The sequence below is a fragment of the Cephus cinctus genome, unplaced genomic scaffold, assembly GCF_000341935.2.
Source record: "Cephus cinctus unplaced genomic scaffold, Ccin1 Ccin1_scaffold0306, whole genome shotgun sequence".
In the NCBI taxonomy this organism is placed as follows: Eukaryota; Metazoa; Arthropoda; class Insecta; order Hymenoptera; family Cephidae; genus Cephus; species Cephus cinctus.
The window spans coordinates 105,279-132,828 of record NW_014333009.1 but is presented as its reverse complement, the minus strand read 5'-3'; the positions used below and the strand labels follow the sequence as shown (position 1 = coordinate 132,828).

Here is a 27,550-nt window from a genome sequence, read left to right as displayed (position 1 = left end):
TTTGGGGGGGGGGGGGGGGAAGAAATGTCGCCAGTGTCAGTAACGAGCGAAGAGGGAGCCATTCGTCGTGACGCTATAGTATCCGCGAACGATAAGAAAACCAGCCGCCATGTCGTAGCGACTGTGAATCAGCCCTGTAACCTGAAATAACCTATACGTATACAGACCACAGAATTCAAATATTCATGATACACAACTAAAACTCAATTTGACCCTTTTTTTATCATAGAAATATGTTTAATAAAAATACAAAAGCTTTATTATTTATCATTTATATTAAAACGATGGCAATGCACGGTATACATTTATTTTGTTCACCAATGTTCCTTTTATCTGTCGTCAGGGGTACCAAACTTGTGCGATCACCCTTCAAATTCAATTTAGCACGCGTCTCCTGTACGTGGCCGAAGGGATTCGGACAGGAGAATTCAGCGGGCTGGAATACTTGCAAGGATGCATTCGTCGACGATATCCGTTAGCTGTCCGCACGATTGCTGACCGTATCTCCTTGGCTACGTATATGATGTACGTACAGGTACAGAATGCCGTGGGTAAGCAGAGGTCGAGGGTTGGAGTATGTTTACCACGGCAAGGACGCAGTAAGTATATAAAAAAAAAAATGTTGATTAAACTTTCATTTTCCTAAATAATTTATTTTGCTACTCGTGACTTTTATTTCTCAAAATGACGCACGATATGGATATCAAAAAGCTCACAGTAGAAAAGGCCCTGATATCGCGTGGGTGTCAGACATTTGATATTGCATTATTAGCATAGTTACGTGTACGTATGACATACAGGTACTACTACCACGTCTGTACATACGTGTCAATGGCGAACGTGACGCCGGAGGGTCCGTGCGGGCTTTCAATGGATACAAATCAGGCTAATTATTTGGGACGTGGGGATGAAAGCGGGGGATGCTAGAGCAGTAGCAGGGAGGAGGGTCGGTGGGTTAAAGGGGCTGGAAGTTCCGAGGGTTGGAGGGTCGTTTCGAAGGTTGGTAGGAAGAGGGCGTCGGCTGGTGGCGACAGCACTCGACGCTCAGCAGCGAACGACGCCCAAGGGATGCTGGGAATTGCGATTGCAATTAACGACGCCGCGTCAGGATAATTATTCTAAATTTTCGCCAATTTCAGAAGCGAGAGGCCGTCCAACCAATCTGAAAAATCAAAGGAACAGCCCTTGAAAATTTTTTAACGCTCAGTCAATTCTCTTTCTTCGTACGGATACCAAGTACCAACTGTGTACTAATGACAAAATTTTGTCTTATATATAAAATTTCAACCCCCTAACCTTCGTTCCTTCTTTAACTAGGACAATCTTTTAACACCCCTATATTCACTGCTGAACGCTCGAGTTTTCTCGAAGACTAGACAAATAATTAACTACCCCCTTTAGCAACGCCATTATGTCATTACCACAGAGCAACTAGACGTACCTCAGCGTTACCACTGAAAGTAGCAGCAATGTGCAATGTGCAATGTTCGAGCTGCGCTATTCGTAGAGGCGTGAAGGTAGCGGAAAGGCCATTAGCTAAATTGCTAGGTGTCTGCTCGTTGTACCGCTCTATTACCTTCCACCCCAATCAGGAGTCCAGGGAGCCCGACTACACCTACACGTGGATAGATATTTCTCCAACCCCCTTAAGAATACTTTACATGTATCCGATATACGTGGTGACGCGTTAGTTTGAAAATTTATCAATTACCTCGAGTTGTATTTTCGTCCTGTAGATTTTTTGTCATGGACGGGTGGTGAAATTTGAAAAAACAAAAAATGTTCAACTGTCCAGAGCATAGTATTTGGAAGGACCAGTTTTGCCCGTAACGTGGCATCCTTTATACATATTTGAAATATCCCTCTGGCTCTGCATAGAGAAACGGAAGTTACTGCGATCAGGTATTCCGTGAGATCGATCGTCCTGAAAAATTTGCGCTGGCACGTACTCCTCTTCGGGTTACCCTGGATTTTCCACTTGGAATTCTTACTAATATCAGGTACGGCGATGTTACTACTACCACTGTTGGTATTACGAATACCAGTGCCGCTGCTACTAGTACGGTATTAGGTAGCTTCGGCTTGGGTAACAGCAGTAATAGTAGAAGAACCCTCTGGCTGTCTTCTCCTCTTTTCCCTGCTCTCGCTCTGCTTCTCTTTCCTTTTTATTCCGCTTCCTCCTTTCTCTCGCAGCTTCTCACGGAAACGAGAAGCCGGAGGCGAGCGTCGCGACACGGAACGTCGGCGACTATTTATTCTGCCTTGTGCCCCCAGCGTATCTCGCGGTTGAGTCAAGACGACTTTGCTACTCGGAGCGTCACGGACGGAAGGTTAAAGGAAGACCGAGAAAAAGGAGGAAAAAAGGTGAAACAAAAAGTCCTTAGAACAGTTGCAAAAAAAACTTTGGTCACTCCTAAGGTCACGGTAGACCCGTTAGATTGTCATAGAAAAAAAAGAACATTTAAGATATATGTATACCTTCCGCGTCTGCTCGTCAATTCTTACGCAATTTCCATCTCCCCAGGTAGCTTTATCTAAAATACATTCTCTGAGTACCCGAGGACTAAAAGGTATCAGCGGCGAGAGGCGTCCGTACGGCAGCAACATGCTGGCAACTATTTATTTTATGTTGCGCCTGGAGCGTGTTCCAGGTTGGTCGGAATCGTGTTCCAGTAGGTTGTAGGTAGAGTAGGTTGAATCAGCGAGAGGGAAGACCTTAGAGAAGACTGAGGTGTGCAGGGCGTAGATACCCTACAGATATAGATATAGATAGGTATAGAGATAAACCTCTTCTACTGGAGGAAGCTGAACACCAAGGCAGAGGATAGGTACCAAACTACTATCTATACCTGGTCTATGTACGTACCTTGTGTGTGAGTGAGAGAGAGAGAGACAGCAGGTGGGTCTCATCCTGTAGAAGAGGCTAGACAGATGCTGGGACTCCTGGAAAAAGAGGTGAGAGTAGGCAACTCGTGCGAGGAGAACGGTCCAGGGAGTACGGAGTACGGAGATGATTAATGCATCCAGCATCCAGAAGCAGCCCTCCGGTCCGTTCGCTTCCTCTGAACCTTCTACCTGTACCTTCTACCTACACGCCACATCGCCTCTTGCACGGCCTCGGATTCTACCGCCGCAAAACTTCTGTCCTTTTATATCTTACTGCGCTCCTATGGTAAATGCCAATCGCGGGTTTTGAGGTTATGATGACAGTTGGTCGGTAAGGCAGTTTCGTTCGCTACTAAATATTCCTTTGATTCTCTTCCTTTACGTTACTAATGTACATTCCTTACAGATTTATCTGCGGTGATAGACCTTCTTCTTCTTACCGTGAATGGACTATACGTATCCTGGCAGAGTCGGTCGGCGGGAGCTCACTTGTTAAGACCCCCTCAAACCGGCAGAGTGGTTCGCTGCTAAAGACCATTTCGTGGTAGCTTCGACGAGAATCTCTCTGGTGTATATATGTATGTGTATTAGATAAATTTTCTACAATATTCTTATTATTTGTACAGGCAATTTCAGATATGTCAAATGGACGTGATACTCAGGCATTTTGGCAGTTTCTACTTATTTTGATTGGTGCGGTAGAAAATATATTTTTTTAATTTTAAACGTGATTTTATTTTTTTTCAGGTTTTTTAGTATGCATTTTTTTCGGGGGAAATTATTAAGTTTTCCTGATTGGTCGTTAGAAGTGCAATTCGAGCCAGTCGCAACGACGCGCGAATGCGGTCTAAGTTATCTGAAGCCGTGTTTGCCGTTTCGCGGCAGACTGGCAACCTCCTCTTCGGCTCGACTCAGGTTCCCCAGGTTCCTTTTGCTCTTTTGGGCTCCCATCTACGTATCCTGAGTTTCTTCCATCATTTTCGTATCTTCTTCTTTACTTTTCTCTCGTTTTCTCTCTCTATCTTTCTTCTTCTATACCTTACCGTAGTCCAATACTACCAGCATCCCTATGACAATACTTTCTTCCCTTTATTCTCGGATTTATCCTATTTACACTCTCTCGTTTTTCTCTTTTTATATTTTCAGTCAGTCATCACATATCATTCGATTCTTAAATTTGTCCTAATCATACATTATAACTATTTTAATTGTAAATATTTTCTCCACAACATAAACACTGTCATTCATGCCTACTTTCCCTGGCTTGAAGATGATTATGTCCATTAAATTTCAATTAATTCTCATCTTAGAGTCATCTTCAGATGGCGCAACAGTCCTGAATAAAAATGTATAGTACGTTCAATAAAAATAAATTATAAAAATTTGTACAAATTCCGCACCGTCTTTAATTATAGATTTGTATAGCTATTATCTCTATTTAAAAAAAGTATATAGACACACAGATATATAGATATTCATTAGACACACGGTATAGCTTCTCTGTATACTATACATACACAGGGTACTCCTCTACTCGGCTAGAGCGCCCACTTTAAACATTCACCCACTGCGGTCTGCGGTTCGAAGCTGCGGACGGAATTTTAAAAAAGCTCCACGTTTGCGCCGCTGCACGCTGAACTTCCCTTGGCGGCCGCCCAAATTTACTGCGTTTTGATTTTATCCCTGTCCGCCATTGCCTTTCCTGGTATAAACCACCCCTTCGCCGTCTGGCTAGATACGAACTGCTTCCACTTTCGCCTCTGTAGGATATAGTCGCTTTTAAGCTTTATATATAGATATACGTATTGCATGCATACGTATTATTAATCTGCAACGGGACACAAAACGCACGCGAAAACAAACAGAGTCGTTCGCATGGAATATAGAGGATGAAAGTTTGCCCATTAGAAACTACAGGTGTTTTCAGTCGATCTAAGCGTTCTATCGAAATTTACATAGTTACAGTGTCAGCATGCTGACATTTTATTGATTACATAATAATTATCTGGAAGTTACATAGTTGTTCTTCTATATATATATGTGTATTCTTACAAGAGCACGTAGGAAATCACTCATATATATATGTTTATATACATATATTACTTTTGTTATTGTTATCATTAACCTCAAAATCTTTATATTTGATCCATATGCTCTTATCTCTATCTTTATCTCTTCTTCTAGCTGTTATACATACTTCTGTATCTTGTATCAGTTCTCTCTCTCTCTCTCTCTCTCTCTCTCTCTCTCTCTCTCTCTCTCTCTCTCTCTTTATTTCTAAGCGCACCGCTTTCGCGTATCTCCGTGTACATTGGTCGAGGCGCCGGTTTTCTCGCCGCTAGCACAAATGTTATTGCATGCCGGGACAAATTTATTAGCGGCACTCGCGGCTACCGGCCCTATCCATCCACTTACGACGCCACCAGGAAGCGTCGCGATGCTCCGTTATTATTGTAAGTTGCTGCCAGGAGGCTGGAAGACAGAAAACGGCTGGAATACTACCTGGCTTGATTCCTACAGGAAAGGCAATCTTTCTGGTCACCAAGGGATGTTTTCGCTGTTTACTTTAAGATATCTTCCCCGAGGAATTTGATTTTTTGGGTAAATTCACCTGGACGGTAGATTTACAAATTGTTTTTATTTTAGAAATTCAAGATCAGTATTGACCGTAACCGGGCGGACTATAGAATCAAATATACAGGGTGTCTCACTGAAACTGCACACCACCATTATTTCCGTTACCATTGAAGATACGGGAAAAAGTTTCAGACCAAAATTGTATGGTTTCAAGGGGGTCGACTTTTCGTCCAAATGATTTTTTTTATATTCTTTTGATTTTGAGATGCAGCATCATTTTTTTAAACGGAACATCATTTTCTGTTGGTATAAGATAATGTAGCTCGTTTTTTTTCTTAACATTTTGAGACCATGCAGACTAAAATTCATCTAGTCATTTCCAAGCTATCGATAAGTGAATTTATTGAACAATCTTCGATTGCGAAATGAGGCGGGCGAGTCCTAAATGCTCTAGCGGCGCAAATGAAAAGTCGACCCCCTTGAAACTATACAACTTTCGTCCGTAACTTTTTCCCATATCTTCATTGGTAACGGAGATAATCGACGTGCGCATTTTCGGTGAGACACCCCGTATATATATGTATATACGTCTCTACAAGACACAAGCTAGCGTCATGATAGTTATCGGTAAAAATCATCCTCCGGGAATCACTCCTAAGGTTGCAACCCTTACAGACAGTAGATCGGCACGGGTATACGAAAACGCAGCGATATTGATCAGGGTGACATTACGTTCTCCCCCCGTTTGGAAACCACCCTTGGAGCCAGTAGGCCCACTCAGCCGTGCCATGTAATCCTGCTCAGCTCTTCTACCCTCCGGTTCTCATCTTCGTCCCTCTCTCCCCCTCGCCACCACGACTTTCAACAGCGACGAAGGAAGACGACGAAGCTGGAGGGACGAGGACGCTCCCAGCTCCTCCTCGCACTCTTTTAGTCCTTCCTCCGGTATACCTCTTCCATACCTTCTTCAGCTCTCTCGCCTCTTCACCTTCTCCTCCGTCTTCATCCCTTAGCTAGCCTGGTGTATAGGTACTACCATCATCTTTCGTTGTAGCGCTATCATCCAGCCGCCCCTTTTTTCCATCCCTCGACGACGTATATTCCTCCTGCGTCGCGACGTCACCCTCCCTCTACCCCCTCTGCGTCTTCCCAGACTCACCCTTCCCTCCTATACCTACAGGGCGTACCATGTAAGACGGTCAGACAACCTTGTCGCACGTCACTTCGCATATCGCGCACTTGTGGTCATCAGATATCAATGACACCCCAACGACCTTTTGACCTTTCCAAAAATTGTTCACCCTATCGACGACTCAAAGTCTTTCAATTTTTATATTTATAATTTCTATTTTCCTAGTTCAAAAATTTGATAAAAATTTCATCCCTTGATTATCAATACGACACACCCTGTATATACCGATCCTTATATGAATACTCGTTCGACATGCAGTGCACACAAGCTGGAAGAAGACCCAACCCGGTATTCCAGTACCAGGTCGGTGCCTGGGGCAGCACCAACCAGGGTCGTAAAACGACGCCTTCCTGGTCACAAGAGACGCTCGAAAGATACTCACGCATGCACGTCAAGAATTCCCAGGGGGTCTTCTACCGCCGTTAAAGCCGTCGCCAGTGCTACCAATGCTACCCGTAGAAGAGAATCGAGGTCGTACCCGTGGAACAAGCTTAGTTCCTTTTCTCTAATCGTCATTCCCATTGATCCTTAAAGTGCGGCAGGATTATAGGATTGACCTATACCATTACGCCATCCACACGAGCACGTACCTGCATAGGCAAGGTCTATCCCCGAACGAAGGATACCCTAACGTGTTACAACGATTACGTTTGCGCGTACCGTATCCTGGAATATTCATAGACAAACACCTGATCCAACCTTAGGTTAGACGGCCACCACCTATATACGTACCATGCTTACGTTAGGTTAGGTACGTAAGGTCGAATTAGCCCTGGTACTGTACGCGAAGTCCAACCAGCGCGACACCCTTTGCACCAGGAGTGTACCTAGCCGTCAACGACCCCTCAGACTTCAATCCTCTGGTCCTCCGTTGGACCCCCCACCTGGACCACCTCGGTCTACCAGTCACCAGTAGAAACCCTCAGTCCGTCCTCTCTTGTCTCCGTCAGGACTCCGCGCTGAATAATTTCGCGCGCTTTCCACGAGTGCGGACGCCACCATTTTTTACGCCCTTCACCTCCCCTACCCGCCGACCGCTGTGACAAATACCATAACCATCGCTCACTCACTTTTTGCTCGGCTCCTGTCGTATACGCCGCTTTCCGTACTTTGTCCAATAGCGTGGGGACGCTTCAATCATTATTAGCACGGTACGATACAATGTGTCTGAAATGATTTTTAATAATTTTCTTTTATCAAAGTTCTTAAAATACCACAATTTTCAAATATATAGCAACTTTTAGAGGATAGATATATACATATATTTATTTCGAACAGCCAGAAACTATCTTTCGATAAACTCTCGATCCTACAGCCAAGCGCCAATTTCTCCCTAGTTACTCGCGCGATACGACCCGAGGCTGAATTTAGCGGATGCCCTAGATGTGCGCGCGCCCATCCTCATCCTCATAATCATCCTCATCCTGAGGAACTCGCTCGCTCTCTCCCGACCTATCGAAAGTTCCTGCGGTAATTGGCTGTGCTGTACGAGATGCAAGTTTACACATACATACTACATATATATATATATACATAAACGATGAACAGAAATAGATGAGTAACCAGTCAAGCAGTAAAGCCTTAGGTCCACGGTCCGCCAGGATTCGTACATGAGGTTATGTAATAACTATATATCCATCTATCCACACGGCAAGTGGTAGAATATTGATATGTAAATATAGCAGCGTCCATGCAGCAGTGGTTAGGGCTCAGAAGGGAACGGGTCGCTAGCAGGTTAACGAGCGGCTCGCGGGGGTGGTAGGTCTACGTAGGGGTAGTAGTAACGGGCGGTAGGTGCGGGCCTGGAGCAAGGAGGATGGATGCAGGGGGCGAGAGTGTGGGTGAAACGGCGTAGCAGTGGTATGGGACTGAAACAGGGGTTGGAGTGACGGCGAAGGGTGGCACAAAACTGACGAGCGAGAAAGATATATATATATATATATATATATCCACAAAAAGAGAAAGAGGGCAGGAGAGTACAGAGCGAAGCTTCCGAGGGGGGGAGGTGGTCGTGCTAGCGCCAGCGATGCTGCCTGCTATAGAACGAAGAGGTGAAGAGCGAAGCTTCCTGGCGATGGTGGTGATGGTGGCAACCCTGGTGGTAGTGGGTTGCTGCCGGCAGTATAACAGAGACGGCCGGGCGTGCCGCGGAGCGTGCCACCAAAGGGGATGAGAATTTTCCTCGGGTGGTAAAACTATTGGCAGGCAGTAAATGACGAAAAAATTCAAAATAATTGTTAGCCAGGCCATTTTCGTATATATCGCGATCGTAAAGGATTCTAGGGATATTTTCGGAGCTAGTCAGAGATAGGGATTTTTTATTTTCAACAAATATCATCGCTTGCTCATAGGTTACGGAGTCACTGGCTAGGACAACGGAAGCACCGTGTCGTATAGGGACATGCCCTGCGGGACACGGCATGGAACGGGGTGGTTGGAACGGGCCGCGGAAACACGGAGAGGGCGGGTACACGCCGACTGGAGTGATAGAGAGGGAGGGATAGAGAGAGAGAGAGAGAGAGAGAGTGACGCGTAAGAGAGCCAAGAGAGAGTCGCTGGGTATCCTTCTATAGATGAGAGAGCAACGTAGGCCGACTTGCACAGACCCTCCGAGTGACCGAGTACCAACGTCGTGGACTCTCTTTGCCTTACTTGCTCGGGTATTATTCTCTCTCTTTATACTACCCTCTCACTCCCACTCTCTACTGTACTGCTCGCTCGTCCTTTGTCCCTCTCTTAGAAACGTGCGTGCCACGTCGCCGCAACCTGCCGACCTGGCCAGCCTCCTGGAAGACCTTTCGAAGCCGACCAGGTCGACCAACCGCTAACTTCAGGCGCAAGATCATGCATGCTTCCTACTTTCTTTTCATCCCTTACCTGTATGCTCGAGCTTCGTATCACTCTCTCCCTTGGATTATTTAATGATATCTCTGGCATAGTATTTTTATATTTTATTGAGATTCATATGTTTTGTTTTTAATTGGTATACTTTATTCTTTTTTAATTGGTACCTTTATCAGATATATGCAATACCGTGAAGTTGGTAGAGGTCGTTATCAGGTTGGTACGCGTTGCGTGATTTACTGTATTCATATCAGTCACGCATTGACCACCGTGCAGATAAGATGCATCTGATAGGAATAAGCACAGTCCAGGTCTCTACCTCGATAAAGAATCTTTTCTTTATCTAAACTTAAATGGCACCGGTAATGGCCAACAGGTAAGCCATCTTTAAACGGCACAGCGAGCCGCGCCGTTACACGTCACTCCCCTCTTGCCCAGCTCAATAGCCAAGACCTTATCGCCCCTTTGCAGGAGCGGCTTTACGATCTGGAGGATCGTTAAGCGTCTGAACGTGGACGTCGATCGGCTACTCCGATGGCTAACGAACGCTGACAGGCGGAAGTGACGGTACCGCATCTGGTTTCCTGTTCCACGAGAGTCAATTGCGAGGAATCGGCTACGATGCTCTCGGATGGGGTCGACTCGATTGGAGCGAGAGAGATGAAACTGGTGATGAGGAGAAAAAAGATGGCGAAGAACTAAAGGAGTGCTCAATGGAAAGAACGCTTCGCCGAAGAGACAGATCGGAGGCGACAGCTTCATCGATTTTGAAATAACGCGTTCCTGGGTGGCGTCGTTAAGCGTCGCGGCGGCTCTGTGCCAGCGCGGAACTTGTATACGAGCCACAGCCGCACAACCCCTAACGGGGAGGTTAGGTACGGCACTGGGAGTTAAGAGAGAAGGTAGATGGAGGTGACGGTTGCTCTGCCTGTTGAGGGACGCGAGCGTCGTGGGGCTTCTGTTTACGGGCGTCGCGACGCGCCCGACGCGTTGTGCTCGACGTTCGTGAGGTAATCACCCGAGCCAGTTACGACGTCGTTAGACGTTACCCTTGTCGAGACGCATCTACCTAGTTTTCTCATCTGCCAGTCGTGGCCATTCGTGAATGTCTGGCTGGTTTTGTGAATTTTGAAAATATCCTTTTTTTTTTACCCAAAATTTCTTTGTAGCTAAGAGACGTCCTTGCATCCCCCAAAAATAAATCTTGCCGATCCAGAGTTATATCTCAACTTATCTCCGTATAAAAAGCACGTTATCAAATTTTCCGCCGATACTTCGATCTTCCGTCGTTTTGATAGTCACAGCGATCTGCAAGTATAAAGCTTGTAAGTAATTAGCCGGGAAAGCCTTACGTCACGTTAAACCTATTTTTTAAACCAGCAGTGAAAACGTTGTCAATATTTTTTTTTGCGAGACTCAATAATTTTTTATGGCTTACCAATGATCCCTGTTAATCTGACCTTTGACGATTGCACGTTTTATTAGACACACGTTAAATGCCAGAATTACCCTTGAACATAAAAAAATCACATAATTCCCAGTAAAATTTTGGATGATAAAAATTACAAGTTTGCCTAGAATTTATTTTTGAGGCCGTTGATTAGATATATTAGATACGAATAGATCTGGTATCTCGGAGGATGGTTTGTACGTATAACAGCATCCACGGATAACCAGAAGGTAACGAGACCACAGGCGCGACATTAATTGTCATTGCTGGTCGTTCCATGCGTACTGGGTTTAAGGGCGGCATGTAGAGTTGGTCGCGCTGGGCCTTCCCTGTCCCATCAATCCATCACGACTTTGTTAATATCGGATCGCATCTGCCATCGTTGCCCGCTCTTTGCATTTGCATTAGTATATATATATATATATGTGCATCCACACATATTAAGCCGTGTGGTAGTTCGTTCGTGACGCCGTAGAGACACGCGCGTCCCGACGGCGGCCCGCCGCAGCCAGTCCACCCGTGCAATAATGCAATTGTGCACTCGTTCCCTCGACGCGCAGATAGGAATGGAGAGATTGCAGAGGGTAGTAAAGTGGGATGAACAGAGAGGAAAATATGTAAAGAAGGAGAGCTATATGTACCAAAAGCGGCACAGTAAGGGACGGAGAGGCAGATGTTAAGAGGATGAAAGATAGAGAGAGAGAGAGAAACTTCACCCTAACCCTGATATTATGCTAAAGAGCTGATCCCGCAGCCCTTACGGCGTAGACCCTCTCCGACTGGTTCCATCCCTTATATTCCACCCTCTATCTCCAATATATATATATATAGCTGCCCCTTGGAAGCAACCCGCAAGCAACCACGCGCGCATATTTTAATTATGCCTCCGAAGTGCAGAGGGTTGAATCCTCGTGAAAATTCAGGCTCTTATCGCTCGTGGAGATGGTAAAAATTTTTTTGTTCGAAAATACAAATTTCACCTTTTAAATATTTCGAGGACGACTTCAGCAAGATTCAAAATTGATTTTTCGCCTCGTCCCGTTTCGTTATTAAAGCCGCTGGGGCACCCTTTTTCTAAATGAGCCACGAGGGTGTATTTCGTGAATAACGAAAATGATACAAATTGGTAAATTTATGTATATTTAGCCAAAATCCGCAGTCGACTCGATCCGTCCCGGTGCGATGTGAAGTAATTAAAATCTCCCTGTAGGCTAAGGGATGATTGTGCTTCGTGTATGAAGCGCCGCATACTACTTCACCAAAGGCGGCAGCATCGGCATCCAGCGACGTACGTAACGCTAGGAGGGTCTAGTAGCGTCGCGCGTGCCGCGTCGATTGTAGGTTAGGTCGGCAAGGGCGAAGCGGTTGCTGGCGGCAATGGCAGTAGGAGACTAGCGTGGGACAGGCAGCCGGAGGAGGTCGGGATGAGTGCTGCTGGAGGCGGCATTGGCTAGACGAAGAGGAAGTGATTCAGTCAGGAATGGAGGGTGGACGATAGCGGCGCTGCGGCGTAACGACGCTATAACGCGAGCCGCCGGGTGATTACCTACCACCTCCAGTCCTCCCTCCATCCTCCTTGCAATCCTGCCCTCAAACCCCGACGCCCTCCTGCTATATACCATCCTCCGCTCACTCAGTTCTCTCTCACGTCCTCGTACTCCTCCTCGTCCACCAACGCCGACGTCGACGCCAGCATTCCCTCCGCGCGCTTCTAGTACCTCAAACCGCCGCACTACCACTGACATCGCTACCACCACCTAACCTATATCCTACCGATGTGTATCCGTGCATATATATATGCTTGAGTCGCTGCCTAGATGTCTGTTCACCACCAACGCAGCGACGTTCTAAACGCGACGCCCTCGCGATGACGTCACCAGGGACGCAATTCAGCTTCGAGACTTTCTAAGCGCGCGAAAATCCGCAGCGATTTTCATCACCTGAATGCCTCGCGATAATAGCGGTACTCGGTGATAAGGTATCTGCACTGAGAATACGTATTTTTAAAGCATTTTCAAAATCATCTTGGATGATATCAAAATTTTTTGCAATTCTTAAATTCGACTATGGGACCATAGTCTTTCGGTGAGTTCAATATATGTTTTTTTTGATAGTTCGCAAACAATGTTAATCTTAACAAATGACGCGTAATTTTTCACACAATCGCAGAGGCACGTACGAAAATAGAAAAACTATATTTCAGCGCAAAACCATGCACGAGGATATACCTAGTAACAAAAAATTGTATACACAACCACGTGTAGTTTGTCAGAGGGTACATTATTTTCGATCTGTCAAAAAAAACAAAACATTGAACTCGTGAAATACATATGTATATGTATGTATATACCGCGCGAGTAACAAGTGCGACTTTGATACAGGGTAGTCGAAAATAATTGTAGCGTGTAAATTGTGTAGAGGGTTCCTGGGTAAGGGATGTCAAAGAGGGGTAAAATTTCTAGGGTTTAGGACGCCGGCGTCGCGACGTCGATGAGTGACGAGTCTAGAAATCCTGCTTTCACATTTACCAAGCAAATGGTCATAGACTGGTAGAGGTTAGAGGTAAATGGACCAGAAAACACAGCATCCCTCCCTCCCCCCCTGCCCTCGTACAATTCCTTCTCTTCAACCCTTTAATGATTTAGGAATAATTCATTATACTAACTACGAACACTATAGTCTTTCATCCCCTTTAACATCTTTCTCTTTAATCAGCATTAATCCCAATGTACAATTTTTCTATCTCTTCGATGCTCTGCAGCTGCTTCGAAAGACATTCGAACTTTTCTACGATTATTTACAGTTTTTTAATAGCGAAAGAAACTGATCGCCATATACTGTACGGGGTATAGGATTATCAGTAGACTTTTCAGTGTTAATCAGACGCTGTCGAGAGGGCATCTACTACTAGCCGGAAGCGTTTGAATCTATAGTAAAAGTACATGAAAGAATAGAAGCCTTGTGGAATGGAGGCTGTGAGTAAACAATTGTATATGAAAATAAGACACTGGGAAACTTCGGCTGACGGATATTTAGCATAGTGGGCGTAGCGAAGTCGTATACGTTCCCCATTAATAATCACGAGCAGCTACCAGCAGTCGCCGTCTTATTCAATTAAACAAGAACGTGACACTCCTGTAGGACCCCGGCCGCGTGCCCCGGCGTCCGGACCTCGTGGCAAACACCTTTTTGCAATTACACCTCCGACTTGTGATGATCATTTAGAAAGGAGAAAAAAAGTAATCGAAAAATAAATAAAAATTCAATACCGACTGAGCTACCTGGTTTACATACTGAACATTTATTTATATGCTAATTTATTGATTTCTACTTTCTCACTCGACTCTTCTCTTTGACTATTAGAAGATATATCTCAATTATACTAATAAAACCGAATAATTTTCTTATTCGTCATATAAGATTCTTAAAATTATCTATTTATCGACATAAAATATACGCATAGTGTATATATATATATATACACTGCTCTATTACCATATTGCCGACTTTTCTGACTCATTCTGGACCAGCATCCCGTGGGACTTGGACCAGGTACCCGAGTCGCGCACAGAAGAAAATAAAAAAAGAGAGCGAGAGGATCCAGAAGAAAGAGAGGGAAGAAAAGAAAAGAGAAAAAAAGAGCCTCTGCGCTTTTTACCGAAGGCCGTCATCCCCGCGGGGCTTAACCCCGGGTTTATCGCAGCGTTATTAATAACCGGCGCCCTCTATCCCCGACGTCGCAATAGCGTCGATCCGCGAGATCTCCTTCCTCGTAAACCACGCGACGAACGACTGCAATAAAGGATAGCATCGAGGCGCTCAGGAAGGATCCTCAAATCCTATATACGGACACGTATACCACTTTAATTTTCGAAAATCTCATACGTAACCATACATATATGATTATTCAGGATCAGGACCGCCATCCAATCCCATCGATCCTGAATAACCAATCGCCTCTGAGTTCTGTACAACCAGGACGAGTAGCTACTGTAGATCATTTCTATGATCTAGATATCTCAAGTATCCAGATTCCATTCCTGATCCATACTCCTAATAAATATTCTGATTTTCTCTCTCTATAATAACTATATATTTTTCAGTATATATATATATATATATATATATATATATATATATATATATATTATTCAGTATAAATGTACCACCTGGTGGTTCTACTATAGAAATCAAATCGTCCGTCGTGAAAAGCTCTGCATATACCTATATATACACGTGTCCTTATGTACTATACTCGTATATATATAGAACAGAGAATGTACATAATCTACACTAGATCCTACCTATTGCGTATTACGTTACCGTATCTCTAGCTGTACGCACCACGTGCGTGTTCCGTGGGATCGTGCGTGCTCTCGGACGCGTTTCAGCCGGACACGTATGTAACCACGTATGCACGTACGTGGGCCGTTCGCGTGCTTGTGCCGAGAGAGCTATGCGCGAGATGCGCGCTGGGAATGTAATGCACGTCGTTATCGGATGTGCTCTATATAACGGGTGTCCCTGAACACCGCGCAAGGTTCGATTGCGCATCTAAGCATATTAAAGGCACCTCCACTATTTTTCTGTTAATAAAAAAAATGTATGAAACGTATCCACTATAGGCCCACACCCCCAGTCTCCTTTCATCCCTTATACTTTGAACGTGGCTCTCAAGGATGAAGCGTGACCAGAGTCGGCTTAACTATGTCGTCCATTAATTACGCAAAACACGAGATGGGCCGTGACGCGTTCATTGAATTAGGGCGATCCCCCACGGATCGAGTGCCTGAAAGAGGGAGAGGGGAGGGTGAGAAAGAGAGATGAGATTAAATATAGGGTCTCAGAATTCTGATCCACGTAAAGGTGTCTGTAAGATTTGTCGCGAGGTTGATGAAAATTGATGCAATTTTAATAAAACTTTCAACTTACTAAGTGCTGTTACGATGCAGTACGCAGTGTCCAAATGGTAAGGCAAAGATCAGAGTTCAATTAAATCGTATTCGTGTGCACGGGGTGGTTCGTTTGTTCATTTCGTCGCACAGCAATCAGCCATCCGATGGCTCCAGGCACGTGGAACGGATCGTTGGATCCCCCGTCGAAACTCGATTACCGCGCCTCTGTATTTTAAATAGCACTCCCACGTGCGCGAGCGACGTGCTTCCCTCACGTGGGCAGCCATTCTCTGTCTCATGCTAACCAACGCTGTCTCTGTCCTCCTTTTCCCCTGGCCCCTCTCGCGCAGTACGCTCTTGTTACTCTTGGATTTTGACTATCTCACTCTGTATATATAGGATCGAATGAGAGGCGTTGTATAGTTGGTATTCTTATCCCCACCACTTCCAGTAACCAAAGCACGAAGTAACTTCGGTTATGCTCGGGTTATTCCGAGACGCATTACTTTGTATTACTTGCATGGACACCCGTTACAGAGGGTCAGTCTCTTTGGAGACACGGCACGGGGTAGGTGGGTATGTGCTGCTTTGCTTAACGACTATGTGGCCATTTGGTGTATACCGTGTAATACATATACTTGTATGAATTAATATATTCTTAATTATTGTATGAATTATAGTTTTAGTACGTACCCTGAATAAGGTGACCAGTGGTCTAATCCAACCTAACCTCCACTGGCACTCATTACGTTGGCTCTTCTCGATCAGAACGGAATTAGAATCTATTCGAAATGAAGTCGATAGGCCGACGACCGAATCGTACGAATCTTTTAGTTTGGATCTGTCGCAACCTAACCTAGGCGCTAGATAGATGGATCTATAATACATGAGGATATATACGTGCAGAGGTACATTCGTACAGAGGACGGATCCCTGCCCGATCTTCTATTTCTTTATTTTTTCTTCTTTTTTTTTTTTCGTTTCCCTCCCCAGCAGCACGAAGCTTTCCTCTTCATCCTCCCGCGTTAGCGGAGCTTTCCGCTGATCCTGGAAGCACGAACAGCTCAAAATCGTCCGGAGGTGGAGTCAACACCCCGTGTTGGCTCTCTCACATGCTTCTGACTCGGTATGGCTGTCTCCCTTTCTCTCTCTTTCTCTCTCTGGTAGAGTGTCCCTACGGTGACTGCTTATACGGATACCGGCTGTGTTAGTGATGGCGTCTGTGTGACGACGAGCGTCCCTGTTTTGCGCGTCTGCACAGTCTGCGCCTCTGTCTCCCTCTTTCTCTCTCTCTCTCTCTCTCTCTCTCTCTCTCTCTCTCTCTCTCTCTCTCTCTCTCATATCTCTTCGTTCTGCGCGGATCGCTGTGTGGGAGCGCTCGCGTAATAGCCTCGTTCCTGGCGCGCGCGATGGTAGATACGTGTGCGCTGCGCCACGGTGCGCTGCGTCGTGTTGCGCCGCGCTGTGCCGCGCTGCTCCACAGCCCGAGGCGAGCGATAAATGGGTCCGCGCCGCGCGACGCGCCGAACGACGCGCCGAGCACGGAATACTCGCTCTCCACTTTGCTACAGGACTTTGCAAAAAAGATTTGTTCACTTTTTACAAAAATTTTCTCCGCTGAGAATGACTTTTTTTTTGTTCCAAAAATACGATTACGTGTACAGTGGAGAAGTCTTGGATTGATTTTTCAATTTTTCTTTCCTTGAATATGAAGGTAGTATGAATGACGTCATGCCTACAGTGACATTTATTATTATTACCGCTAACCACTTATCTTTGATAGACCATCAATATTGTACCGAAACAAAGAAAAAAGGGTATTCTTAATTATTACAAAAAATTCGAATTTTCTGTATTATATCAAGTAATGAAAGTATTTTTTGAAGCAACCTGTAGACACGTTGAGTCTCGGCAGCGAGCAACTCTGGTGAGCGCGGTGGTGGTATAGAGAGGATGAGGAGAACGTGAGAGTGCTCGAGAGAGAGAGAGAGAGAGAGAGAGAGAGAGAGAGAGAGAGAGAGAGAGAGAGAGAGAGAATGAGAGAGCGAACTGAGCACGGGAGAGCGTGAGAGCGGGAGCCGCTCTCGGTTATTTATCACGCGCAGCGCGGTTCGCTGATCGTATCCTCTCCTTCTCTCTGGCAGCCTCTCTCACCCTCGAAATCTCGCTGTCTCCCTTGCTCACTGGCGCGGTTCACTCTCCGTTCCGGTACCACGTCCGCGTCCCACGGCGATCCCCAGCAATCTCCAGCTACGCGGCCAAAAGCCCACTGCGACGACCAGGAGGGACTCGTTACGATCTTCCCAGTGTCCCTCCACGTCTAGGTATATCTCCCAGGAGAGGCTGGCTCCGGTCGTATCCGACGTTATGGCCGACGTTACCCTGGATGGTTCCCACGAAAGCGAAACCTTCCCGAAGACCGTGGCCATCTTTTATTTATTTCGCAGCGCTCTCCTTGTCCACGAATAAAACGTGGCCTCTCACTAAATCCCCTAGACAAAGTACCAGGCCTTCCTCCTCTTTGTTTCTCGCTAGACCAGGATCCCTCGGTATTCTCCCGGTAGGTTGGAATTGATCCGAGGTTATGACCTTCTAGTCAGGATCAAATATGTACGTGTAACATTATGACGTGGAGTCCAAGATGAAAAATGAACTTGAAGATTTTTATTCTCAAAGTACTTAGCGCTTCCTCTACTCCAGGCCACAATGGCTGGTGATTGGAATTAACGACTTGGCGACCGTATTGATTATTTGCCACCCTTCTAGAACCTTTTTACCTCATTCTCGACCTCCGACTCACTTCGCTCGGGAGGTGCCAACCTCAAACGTGTCTTCTTGGATAATCAGCAGTTGGCACGACCTATATTTATCTCGACTTAGGAATCCTCATCACTCTCGTCCAGCTCTCGATAAGTTCAGGTCGCTGCGGGGAACCTACAGTTGGTCCTAGGTTAAAGGATGCCAGGAAATACCTAGACGACCATCCTTGGGGCGAACCTTACTTTATTACGGCATACATATCCTGACCACTTTTGCGCCAGGATGACGTAGATGGATTCTCCTGGGTATACCGTATCGGGGAGTGATCTCGGATGTTTGACCATTGGGGTTGGTTCACCTCTTGGTGAAGAGGGTAAATGCCCCAATGCTCCTGCTACTCATTTTCAAGATATCAAACGGCATAGCTGCTTGAGTATCCTGGCAGTTTGATGAAAAGGTTCCATCCTGATAAGGACCTAGAATCCAAGGTAGTCCAACCTCCACAAGGTCATCTTAGAAGGGTTATTAAAAGGACCCAGTAAGGTCAACATCTATATGAGGATTGTCATGCTGCAAAAGTAAAAAAAGGAATTCTTTGAAAATTCTTGGACTAGCATATACCCTGTATATCATCCCTTGGAATGACGTCATCATACTAACACTTTCTCGATAGAACCCAACAACTTTTGAATTTACCACCGAATTAAAGATTATCAGAAGGCTAGAACGAAGCTTAGCAAACTCTTGACAGGTATCCCTAAAGATTGGGAATTAAAAAGAGCCTTCACAAGTCCCGATTTTGAACCCTGCAAAGACTCTTCATCAGACCAGACGTCCAGCACGCAATAAGGATAGCGTCGTCACGCCTGTGGCTGCTGTACGTAAGAATTACCTACGGAAAATTCTACCCCTTGGACAGATGCGCACGTATACCTGGATACTTACTTCGGCACTCCTCTTCCTAAGGGTTGGTCTGATAGGTCGAATACTTAAGTATCACTTATGATCCTCGTTATTCCTTATGCCCATCAAATCTTCAACCCTTACCAAAGCAGGTCAGGTTTTTTTTTTTATACACACCTACCTCTATACTATATAGTAGGGTTGCCTATTTTAGGTAGCCCTCGTTCGCATCGACTTTACTACTGCACCCTTAATTAAGGCCGTACGCGCATTCGATCGCGTGAAATGACCCAGGTCGGTCCCTAAACTCCTCTTCGGTTTTACGCTGGGAATGACGAGACCGAAATACACAGTGCTTTCGAAAGCACTATCCGGACAATTTATAGCGCTTCCACCAGGCGGCATCACCACCCACGCGACTCACTCCCAGATCAGGTTCCTGACGTAGACACGAGCTCTACGCACCATCTAGAAATGTCTGTCTGTCGGTCTGCCTGGATTGCCCGGCTGGACGCTACCCAACCATTCCGTTCGTGTCTGCACCGTCTTCCACGGAGACTCGTAAAAATAAAATTGGAAGCACGCGTCCTGCGGCTGTGTATACAACGTGCGGCTGGTGTTGCTCGATGGGCGACGTCGCGCTACGCGACGCCGCGCACGCGACGTCACGATGGTCTCAGGTGTGCCTGGTGTCAACGCTCCCCAACCCTCTAAAGCGCCACACCACCTTTTTCCATAGCCAATCCCGCATACCAACCCTTAGTCCCTCGCTCGTTCGCTACGACCCCTAAATCCCTCACCTACCCTGCTACTTACCCCACAGACTCAGCCTCACCCTAGTTCAGCCAGACTATCGCGCTGCTGCCGTTGGGTCCTCAGGTGTACACCAGGCCAGGCATGATGCTCATCCCTTTCCTCTTGATACTCACCCTCTGTAGAGGCAGATCACTTACGGGATACCGCGAGGGATGGTATGTAACCCTCGTGGACGTTCGCAATATTTAAATGTCACGACTGTACTTTGAAATATTAAAAAAAATTATAATAATCCAAAAACTGTTGGGGGTAGGGTTGAAATTAAAAAAAATTATAATAAAACTTTCCCCTATAATGGTTCGATTTAATCCATAATTTTTTCCGATCAACCCGCTGGCTCTAATTAACTACCCCAGGATTGATCCAAGGAAGAAGTCTTCCTTCCACGGCGACTTTTACATCTAGCGGCTAAGGGGTCAGGGAGGGTGCAATTCTATCGATCGAGGGTCGAAGGCAGATATCAGCATCCCCGCACTTACGCTCGTTCAGTTGGGAACACCCTTTCGAGTCTGCGGGGGTATTATCGAGCCCGACACGGAGCCACTGAAGCATCAGCCACCCTCGGCTCCCTCACTCCTTCCTTCCTTCCTTCCTTCCGTTCACCCTCGGCTCGATTCTCAACCCACTCGTCTCAGCCAGCGCCAGCACCATCAGCTATACCAGGAACTACCACTACCAAGTGGAAAGCGCCCAGCACCATCGCCATCACCGTCAGGAGCCAGAACCCCAAACTCACCCCCGTCACGTCATACCAGGCCTGGTCTCGCACCACGGGTCTGCGGCAGGTCGGCTCGGCACACAGATGGATACGAATGTCACACCAACCTTCCCCACGGCACGAACCGGCACCATCCCTTTACGACCTCAAATCATCCCCTTCCTTATACACCAGCCTTCACCTGACGTCTACACTTGCACCAGGATACCTCAGTGAACACCCTTACCCGAGGATGATTCCCTAGTTGTATTCTACATGAATACTCGGTCTCTGGGTACGTGTTCCGGGAAGAGTCTTGTGATAAGCACATGTAGTGTAATGATATATAACCCAAATATATCGGTAATTGTGCCTCCTAGGCCGAAGTGCACGAGGAATATTTACAACTTGCTTAGCCTTCACCGTCTTCCTAGTCTCTAGGACGTTTCGACGAATCCAAAACTCCTGGGGGTACTGCTATCGCTTTAAAGCAGCGTTGATAGTACGCACCTTGACGATATCGCTTGATTTCAGAAAACTACGGAAGTTTATCCTTATTCTGTTTTCGGATGAAAACTAAAAATTACGAGCCGAGGGGGAATCGGGATACTGAGAAATTTTCATTGCTACAGCAATTGCTTGAGTATTCCTAAAACTTTGATATTTGTGCACCTCTTTTATAACCACCCCCTTGATATACTTCTGTGTTTACGGTGTACATTAATTTTACATATACTTTATCAGATTTTGATAATAGAGAATGTTCCTGAGAACTTCAGGTGTCCTCGCCCCCTGCTAAACGATGATCAACGTATGTCCTGGGGTTTACAGAGGAATGAATTGCCACCCCCTAGAAAATTCCCAAGTGTCTCGTCCTTGTGAAGAATATCACAACCACCGTAAAGAAGTCTCAATGTGTGTATACGTATCGGGATGCATTGTTTATATTTTTCGAAAACTGTCAATTTTCTTGCTGACAGTCGCATTAATAACCCTCGACTAGTATCACGTATACATAATATATGTATCTGATAAAATACCTGATCTGTCCTAAAGCACGTCAAATGATACTTTCCCCCAGCCCCTAATTATCCTATAGGACAAAAGTAAAAGGGGAATGAAAGTACTAACTATCGAACATGTGAATAGTGTGAATGACAGCCGCGTGCCGTGCCCACGTGTCCTCAGTCAGCTCACTCCCCCCATATTTATAAGCAGGGGTATAGGCGATGATTTTAATTTAGGGTCACAAAACGCCAGTACACACCAAAGGGACAGAGATCCTGGCACGTGCCGTAAACTATACATACGGTAACCCATAACTAGCAAGACCCACAAACCCCATTCTCATTGAGAACCTACTACGGCGGTTGCTCGTGACATATCTCGTTAATCTAGAACCCCCACAAAATCTCCTATTCACACAGAAGCTCTTCGGAGGTCCATGACGTTTCGCCTATACCCCATGAGTGGAAAGTAACGATAAGGAAACCAGGATTGTTAGCTACCTGTAATTTTGCTCTACAAGCGCAGGTGTATTAAATGGGGGTTGTTTAGGGGGGGACCAGATTCACTTTCGATGCTCCCTGTCGACGAAGGGAAGTGATTCGTCCCCTGCTACCAATCAGTGACGCCACGTGTCACAGGTGTTCGTATACACTGACGCTTCAGCTTATGAATCGAAATGATGAGTTAGTGTCTCGAGTGTAAAAAGACACCCGGTAGATTCGAGTTTCCAGACAGAGGTACGTGGTCGGTGCTCGAGGATCGCGGTGAGTGGTTCAGTGGAAGCAGCCACAGGGTAAGAGTGCCGACGGCATTGGACGGCGCGTCGTTACCGTTAACGACGGCCACCGATTGTCCCAACGACGTCGGGCGGCACCACCTTCGCATCTCCGCTCCTCACTCACCTCCACCCTTCAACCTCCTTTACTTCCATGCTCTCTTCTTCCTTTTCTTTTCCTTCTGCGTTACGTCCTCTTCCTCCTTCTTACGTCTCTTCTTCTTCTGCGAACGACGCCCGGCGTCGGCCTTATTGCTGCGATAAATATAAAGCCTACTCGACGAAAATGTCTCTCGCTCGCCACGGATTCTCCCATTACGAACGTGCTCGGAGTGACGGTACTTCAGAGTCACCAGGTATAACCTACGGTTATTGGACGATTTCGATTCCTGTCGATGATTTCGCTCCGGGCTTTAATTCGGGAACGGCCGCCATTTTAGGTTGAGGGTTGGAACATTTGTTCTTACTGTGAAAGGTTTGTGTATTTAAGGGATTTTCGAATTGGATAGTTTTATAGTGGCTTACCTATTGTCAAATGTATTATGGGGTAGTTATGGGTCCGTGTTTAGTTCCGTTTGATTTTTTATGGATTGTAACCCTGCGTTACTCTTGATCTCGGTGGTGATTTTTAAATTGTGTCTTTTGGCTGGTTCCAGGGGTAGTTTCTTGGGTCTTGTACATTTTCATCCACGTCCCCTAGTACGTCCTCCGGAGACATTAGAAATATTAGGTGTGCTAAAAAGCTGCGTTTATACCCACGCAGGGGGTGGTTACGTTAAAATAAGGGTGCTCCGAGTACGAGGGTTGGAGCTTTCGACCCTCTACAGTGACAGCGGGACTTGACAGCACGCCAGCTGTCACTCGCCGCTTACGCCATTAATGAATAGGCGATGCCCACTGGCGCCCCATACGCTCGATTAGTGAGATTAAAGAGTGCGTAGTGTGAAAATCAATAGTATGAATAGTCAGGAGAGATACGCATCAGAAATCGAACGAAACAAAAGCTTTGAAGAGTACCCGTGGATACAAATAAAAAAGCACCCAACAAACGAGAGTAAAAATTCAAAAATTCTTAATTATTCATTACCGTCCCAAAATTCGCAAAATGACTCAAATAGTTGGACTAGATACAAATTACTAGTAAAAATTACTATATCCAGCCATCCTCTACTTAACCTCAAAAAATATATCTAGTTGATTTAGAAAGATCGTCAGTGACGAATCTGACGTTAATACCGTTTTTCGAAAATTTTTTCCTCTATGAGAATTTCCAGGCCACCCAGTATATTAGCGAGGCAGTCAACGCAGCTCGCGAACACAGCCAGGGCGGCTGGCTTCCGTCCCGTTGGCCCCAGGGCTCTTCCCCAGCCCACCAGAGTTTCCGCTTCCATCCCGCCTAGCCGGCACTCCACACGCCGCGTTTAAGTATCCCGATATTCCAGCAGGCAGTAGAAATACTGACCGAGTCAGAGTACAGCAAGAATCCATAAGACAAAGGAGAATCTAGATAAAGAATAAAAATACCTAATGCACATAAAGGTGTTACGATCGTTAATCAATTATACTGAAAAGTTTTCAAACTAACCTAACCTCAAGGGAATTCGTCTCACACGTCCGCTCTCGACGAAGTCAGAAGTTTTTCAACCGCCGGCGAGGACGGTCGGGCTCGGTCGGCGCGTAATAAGCAAGCGAGTCCCTGCTGTAGGTGGCACGAGACCCATAGAAGAGTGCCTATTCTCTCTTTCCCCCCCCCCCTCTCTCTCTCTCTCTCTCTCTCTCTCTCTCTCTCTCTTTATCAGTAAAAAAACAAAGATCGTAGCCATGGAGTATAAGGGGAGCTAAAAGAGACGGTACAGAACGGTCACGTTGCCAACTGGGAATTGCTAACCTGAAAAATCGACGATCCGTAACGAGAGCTTGGGTGAATCCTTGAATGCTGAATTAGGTACTGAATGGATCTATCTATCTATCTATCTATCTATCTATCTATCTATCTATCTATCTATCTATCTATCTATCTATCTATCTATCTATCTATCTATCTATCTATCTATCTATCTATCTATCTATCTATCTATCTATCTATCTATCTATCTATCTATCTATCTATCTATCTATCTATCTATCTATCTATCTATCTATCTATCTATCTATCTATCTATCTCTATCTCTATCTCTTCTATCGCTGCTCTGACTGATCCTTCTAAGCCGAAAAGAGGCTACCTTGCATAGTAATGGCCCGTCGCGTCGCGACGCGTCATACGGCGCGAGCGAATGGCCTAATCTCTTAGCAAACACTTCAGGACGTAACGAGCGACGCTCTCGGTGGTTCTGACAGCCGCAGATGGCACTTGCCGCCTTGTTTGTCATAAAATCTCCCCTATTCAACTACCACCTTCACTCCTCCACTCTGTACTTCACTAGTTGGTTCTGCTCCTGCTGTTGCTGCCGCGAAGCCACCCTACATACTGCTCTGACACCACAGACGACTTTTTTGCTTGTGCCTACCAAGCCTTGCTCTCTTCTGTTCTTTCTTTCTCTCGCTTGTGTTCTAAGGTATGCTCTTGTCTCACTTTCCCTCGCTACGACTGATCTCTGACTGTCGTCGCACTGTCGCGCTGGTCACCGGCGAAAAATATTGGACGACTTAAACGGACTAAAAGTCCGCGATACGCATTACGGCATATGTATACAGTATTGATTTTTTAAACAAAAACAAAGTTTCGGTGATTATACATATATACCTGCGCATATTTAGATTGTGCAATATGAAATACATGACAGGTGGGATGCAACTACATTTTTACAGTTGCAATTATCTTTTCTCCCTATTTTCTCGTCGAAATTATTGGCAACACTGCCTAGACTCTTTAATCATTTTGACTAAATAAGGGAGTTAGGAGGTTATAGTTTTCATCGAAATCTGGTAGATTCAGGTGTTCCAGAATTTTAGTACTAAGTTCAGAGGTTATAATTTAAAGTGACGTTTTTAAAATTGTAATTAATGCATTACCGTGTCAATCTTAAATATATTCAGATTTCACATAAATTAAAATCATATAAAATACGATACTAGATTTATTCACGAATATCAGTCTGGTTTGATTAATTTTTTAAACAATATCAATACGTCTGCAAGGTTTCCAGTGCGATATATCACGTCACAAGGATTATACCAAACATATGTATACTATATCTATATATATATGCATACGCAACAGACACGTGCGTGAACGTGCGTCGGCTAAGATCAAAAGGCGAAATAGCCCCAGTGGATATAATCTGGGTAAGTGTGGACTTTTTGCTTGATAAATAATAATAACAATCATATAAAAAAGATTATCCTAGTGACCTAAGCAGGATACGGCCCTAGGGCTACTGCACGCTGAGATTAAAAATTTATGATCATTTCCTTTTCTGACTATCAATCTGATTTATCATTATTTTATACCGCGCTAATTATTGAGAAAAAGTGCGGAGGCCCGCACTCCCTCCCATTATCGAAGACGTGGGTAATTTAATTGCAGACTCTAATAATATGTGCCTGATCGCAGACAAACGTAACGACTACGTCGCTGCACGCACGTGGGTTCACACGCTTGGACATATAACGGGTGTATGGCAAGAAACAAAATTTTCTATACAAAAACGGTCACCCATGAAAAATAACGATGACTAATCGATTTAACGCACCATACAATGTATATGGTGAATTTTTGAATTATTTTATCCAAAGAACGAACCTTACGGATAACTTAAAAATACCAAAAATTGTTTTTATATTTTTCAAAATTTTTAAAATAAACGCTTCTTCGTTGAAATATAACTGACACCCTTAGTATATAAGCTCTTATCTTATCAGTTTTCAACGTTTCCTTTTTACGTCGCGACGTTCCAAGGCCTGCGGTTATGGCTATGGCCGCGATGGCCCAGAAAATAGGCTCATCCGAATGCGCAATGATAGCCTTCCAGTGGTAGAGATTTTTGTAAATTCCTATAGACGTTTCTGTGCCCGATCCCTGGCGAACCAAGCCTAAGGATACCTCCTGCGTGTTTCAAGGTAGCATCGACTGGAGGTTGAAGTTAGGAAGATAAAAGAAACGCAGGACATCTTCAGGGTAGAAAGATCTGAAAGACAATGAAACACGCAAAGAGACTCGTATATCTATATATCGAGAGATAGAGAGTATCTAGATAATATTGTATCTATACTATCTCTCTACGTTACACAATCTCATCCGTAACTGCAAGTTCTGGTTACGATTGCCTTGAGACCAAGAATATCTCTTGCATAACGATCAGCCCTGAGGCAGAAGGGCTTCTTTCATCCTACAGTCAGTTTCATCCTGTAGACACCCACGTACATCCCGCACTCCGGTGAAACGTAACCAAAGGGCAACTTATAGCCAACTCCAAGTTGGATTTCTCTATCTCCAAGTATATCCCAACCCTTGGGTTAGGGGTGTGGATGGGTCGATTATATTAATTCCTTCACAGTAGGAAACAGATATGAAACACTCTGTAGATGAGATCTCTTTAATCAGCAATTGGTCCAAGATGGGATCCTGATTAAAAATATGAGGAATCTTAGTAAATATACCGGGTGTCCAATTTCGTTCGATTTAATGACAAAATAATTCAAGCAATGTCAGTGTTAATAAATTTGATTTTTTTTACATTATTTTTTCCCCTCATTCTTCGTTCCATCTTCATCTCTCTTATCCTTCACTCCAGTTCGCAATGCTGG

At 45.2% G+C, this 27,550-nt stretch overlaps 1 protein-coding gene across 4 annotated transcripts in view; it reads left to right on the top strand.

Moving 5' to 3' along the window:
* The window catches only part of LOC107266246, a 52,568-nt gene that overhangs the window by 8,794 nt on the left and 16,224 nt on the right, over positions 1–27,550 (top strand). For all 4 annotated transcript variants that reach the window (XR_003059289.1, XR_003059290.1, XR_001537374.2 and 1 more), the window contains one exon: positions 344–599. Coding sequence is in view for 1 of the 4 variants with exons in the window: in XM_025083494.1 (XP_024939262.1) it covers positions 543–599 (57 nt within the window). In the remaining 3 variants the exon portion in view is untranslated. The remainder of the gene's footprint in view (positions 1–343; positions 600–27,550) is intronic.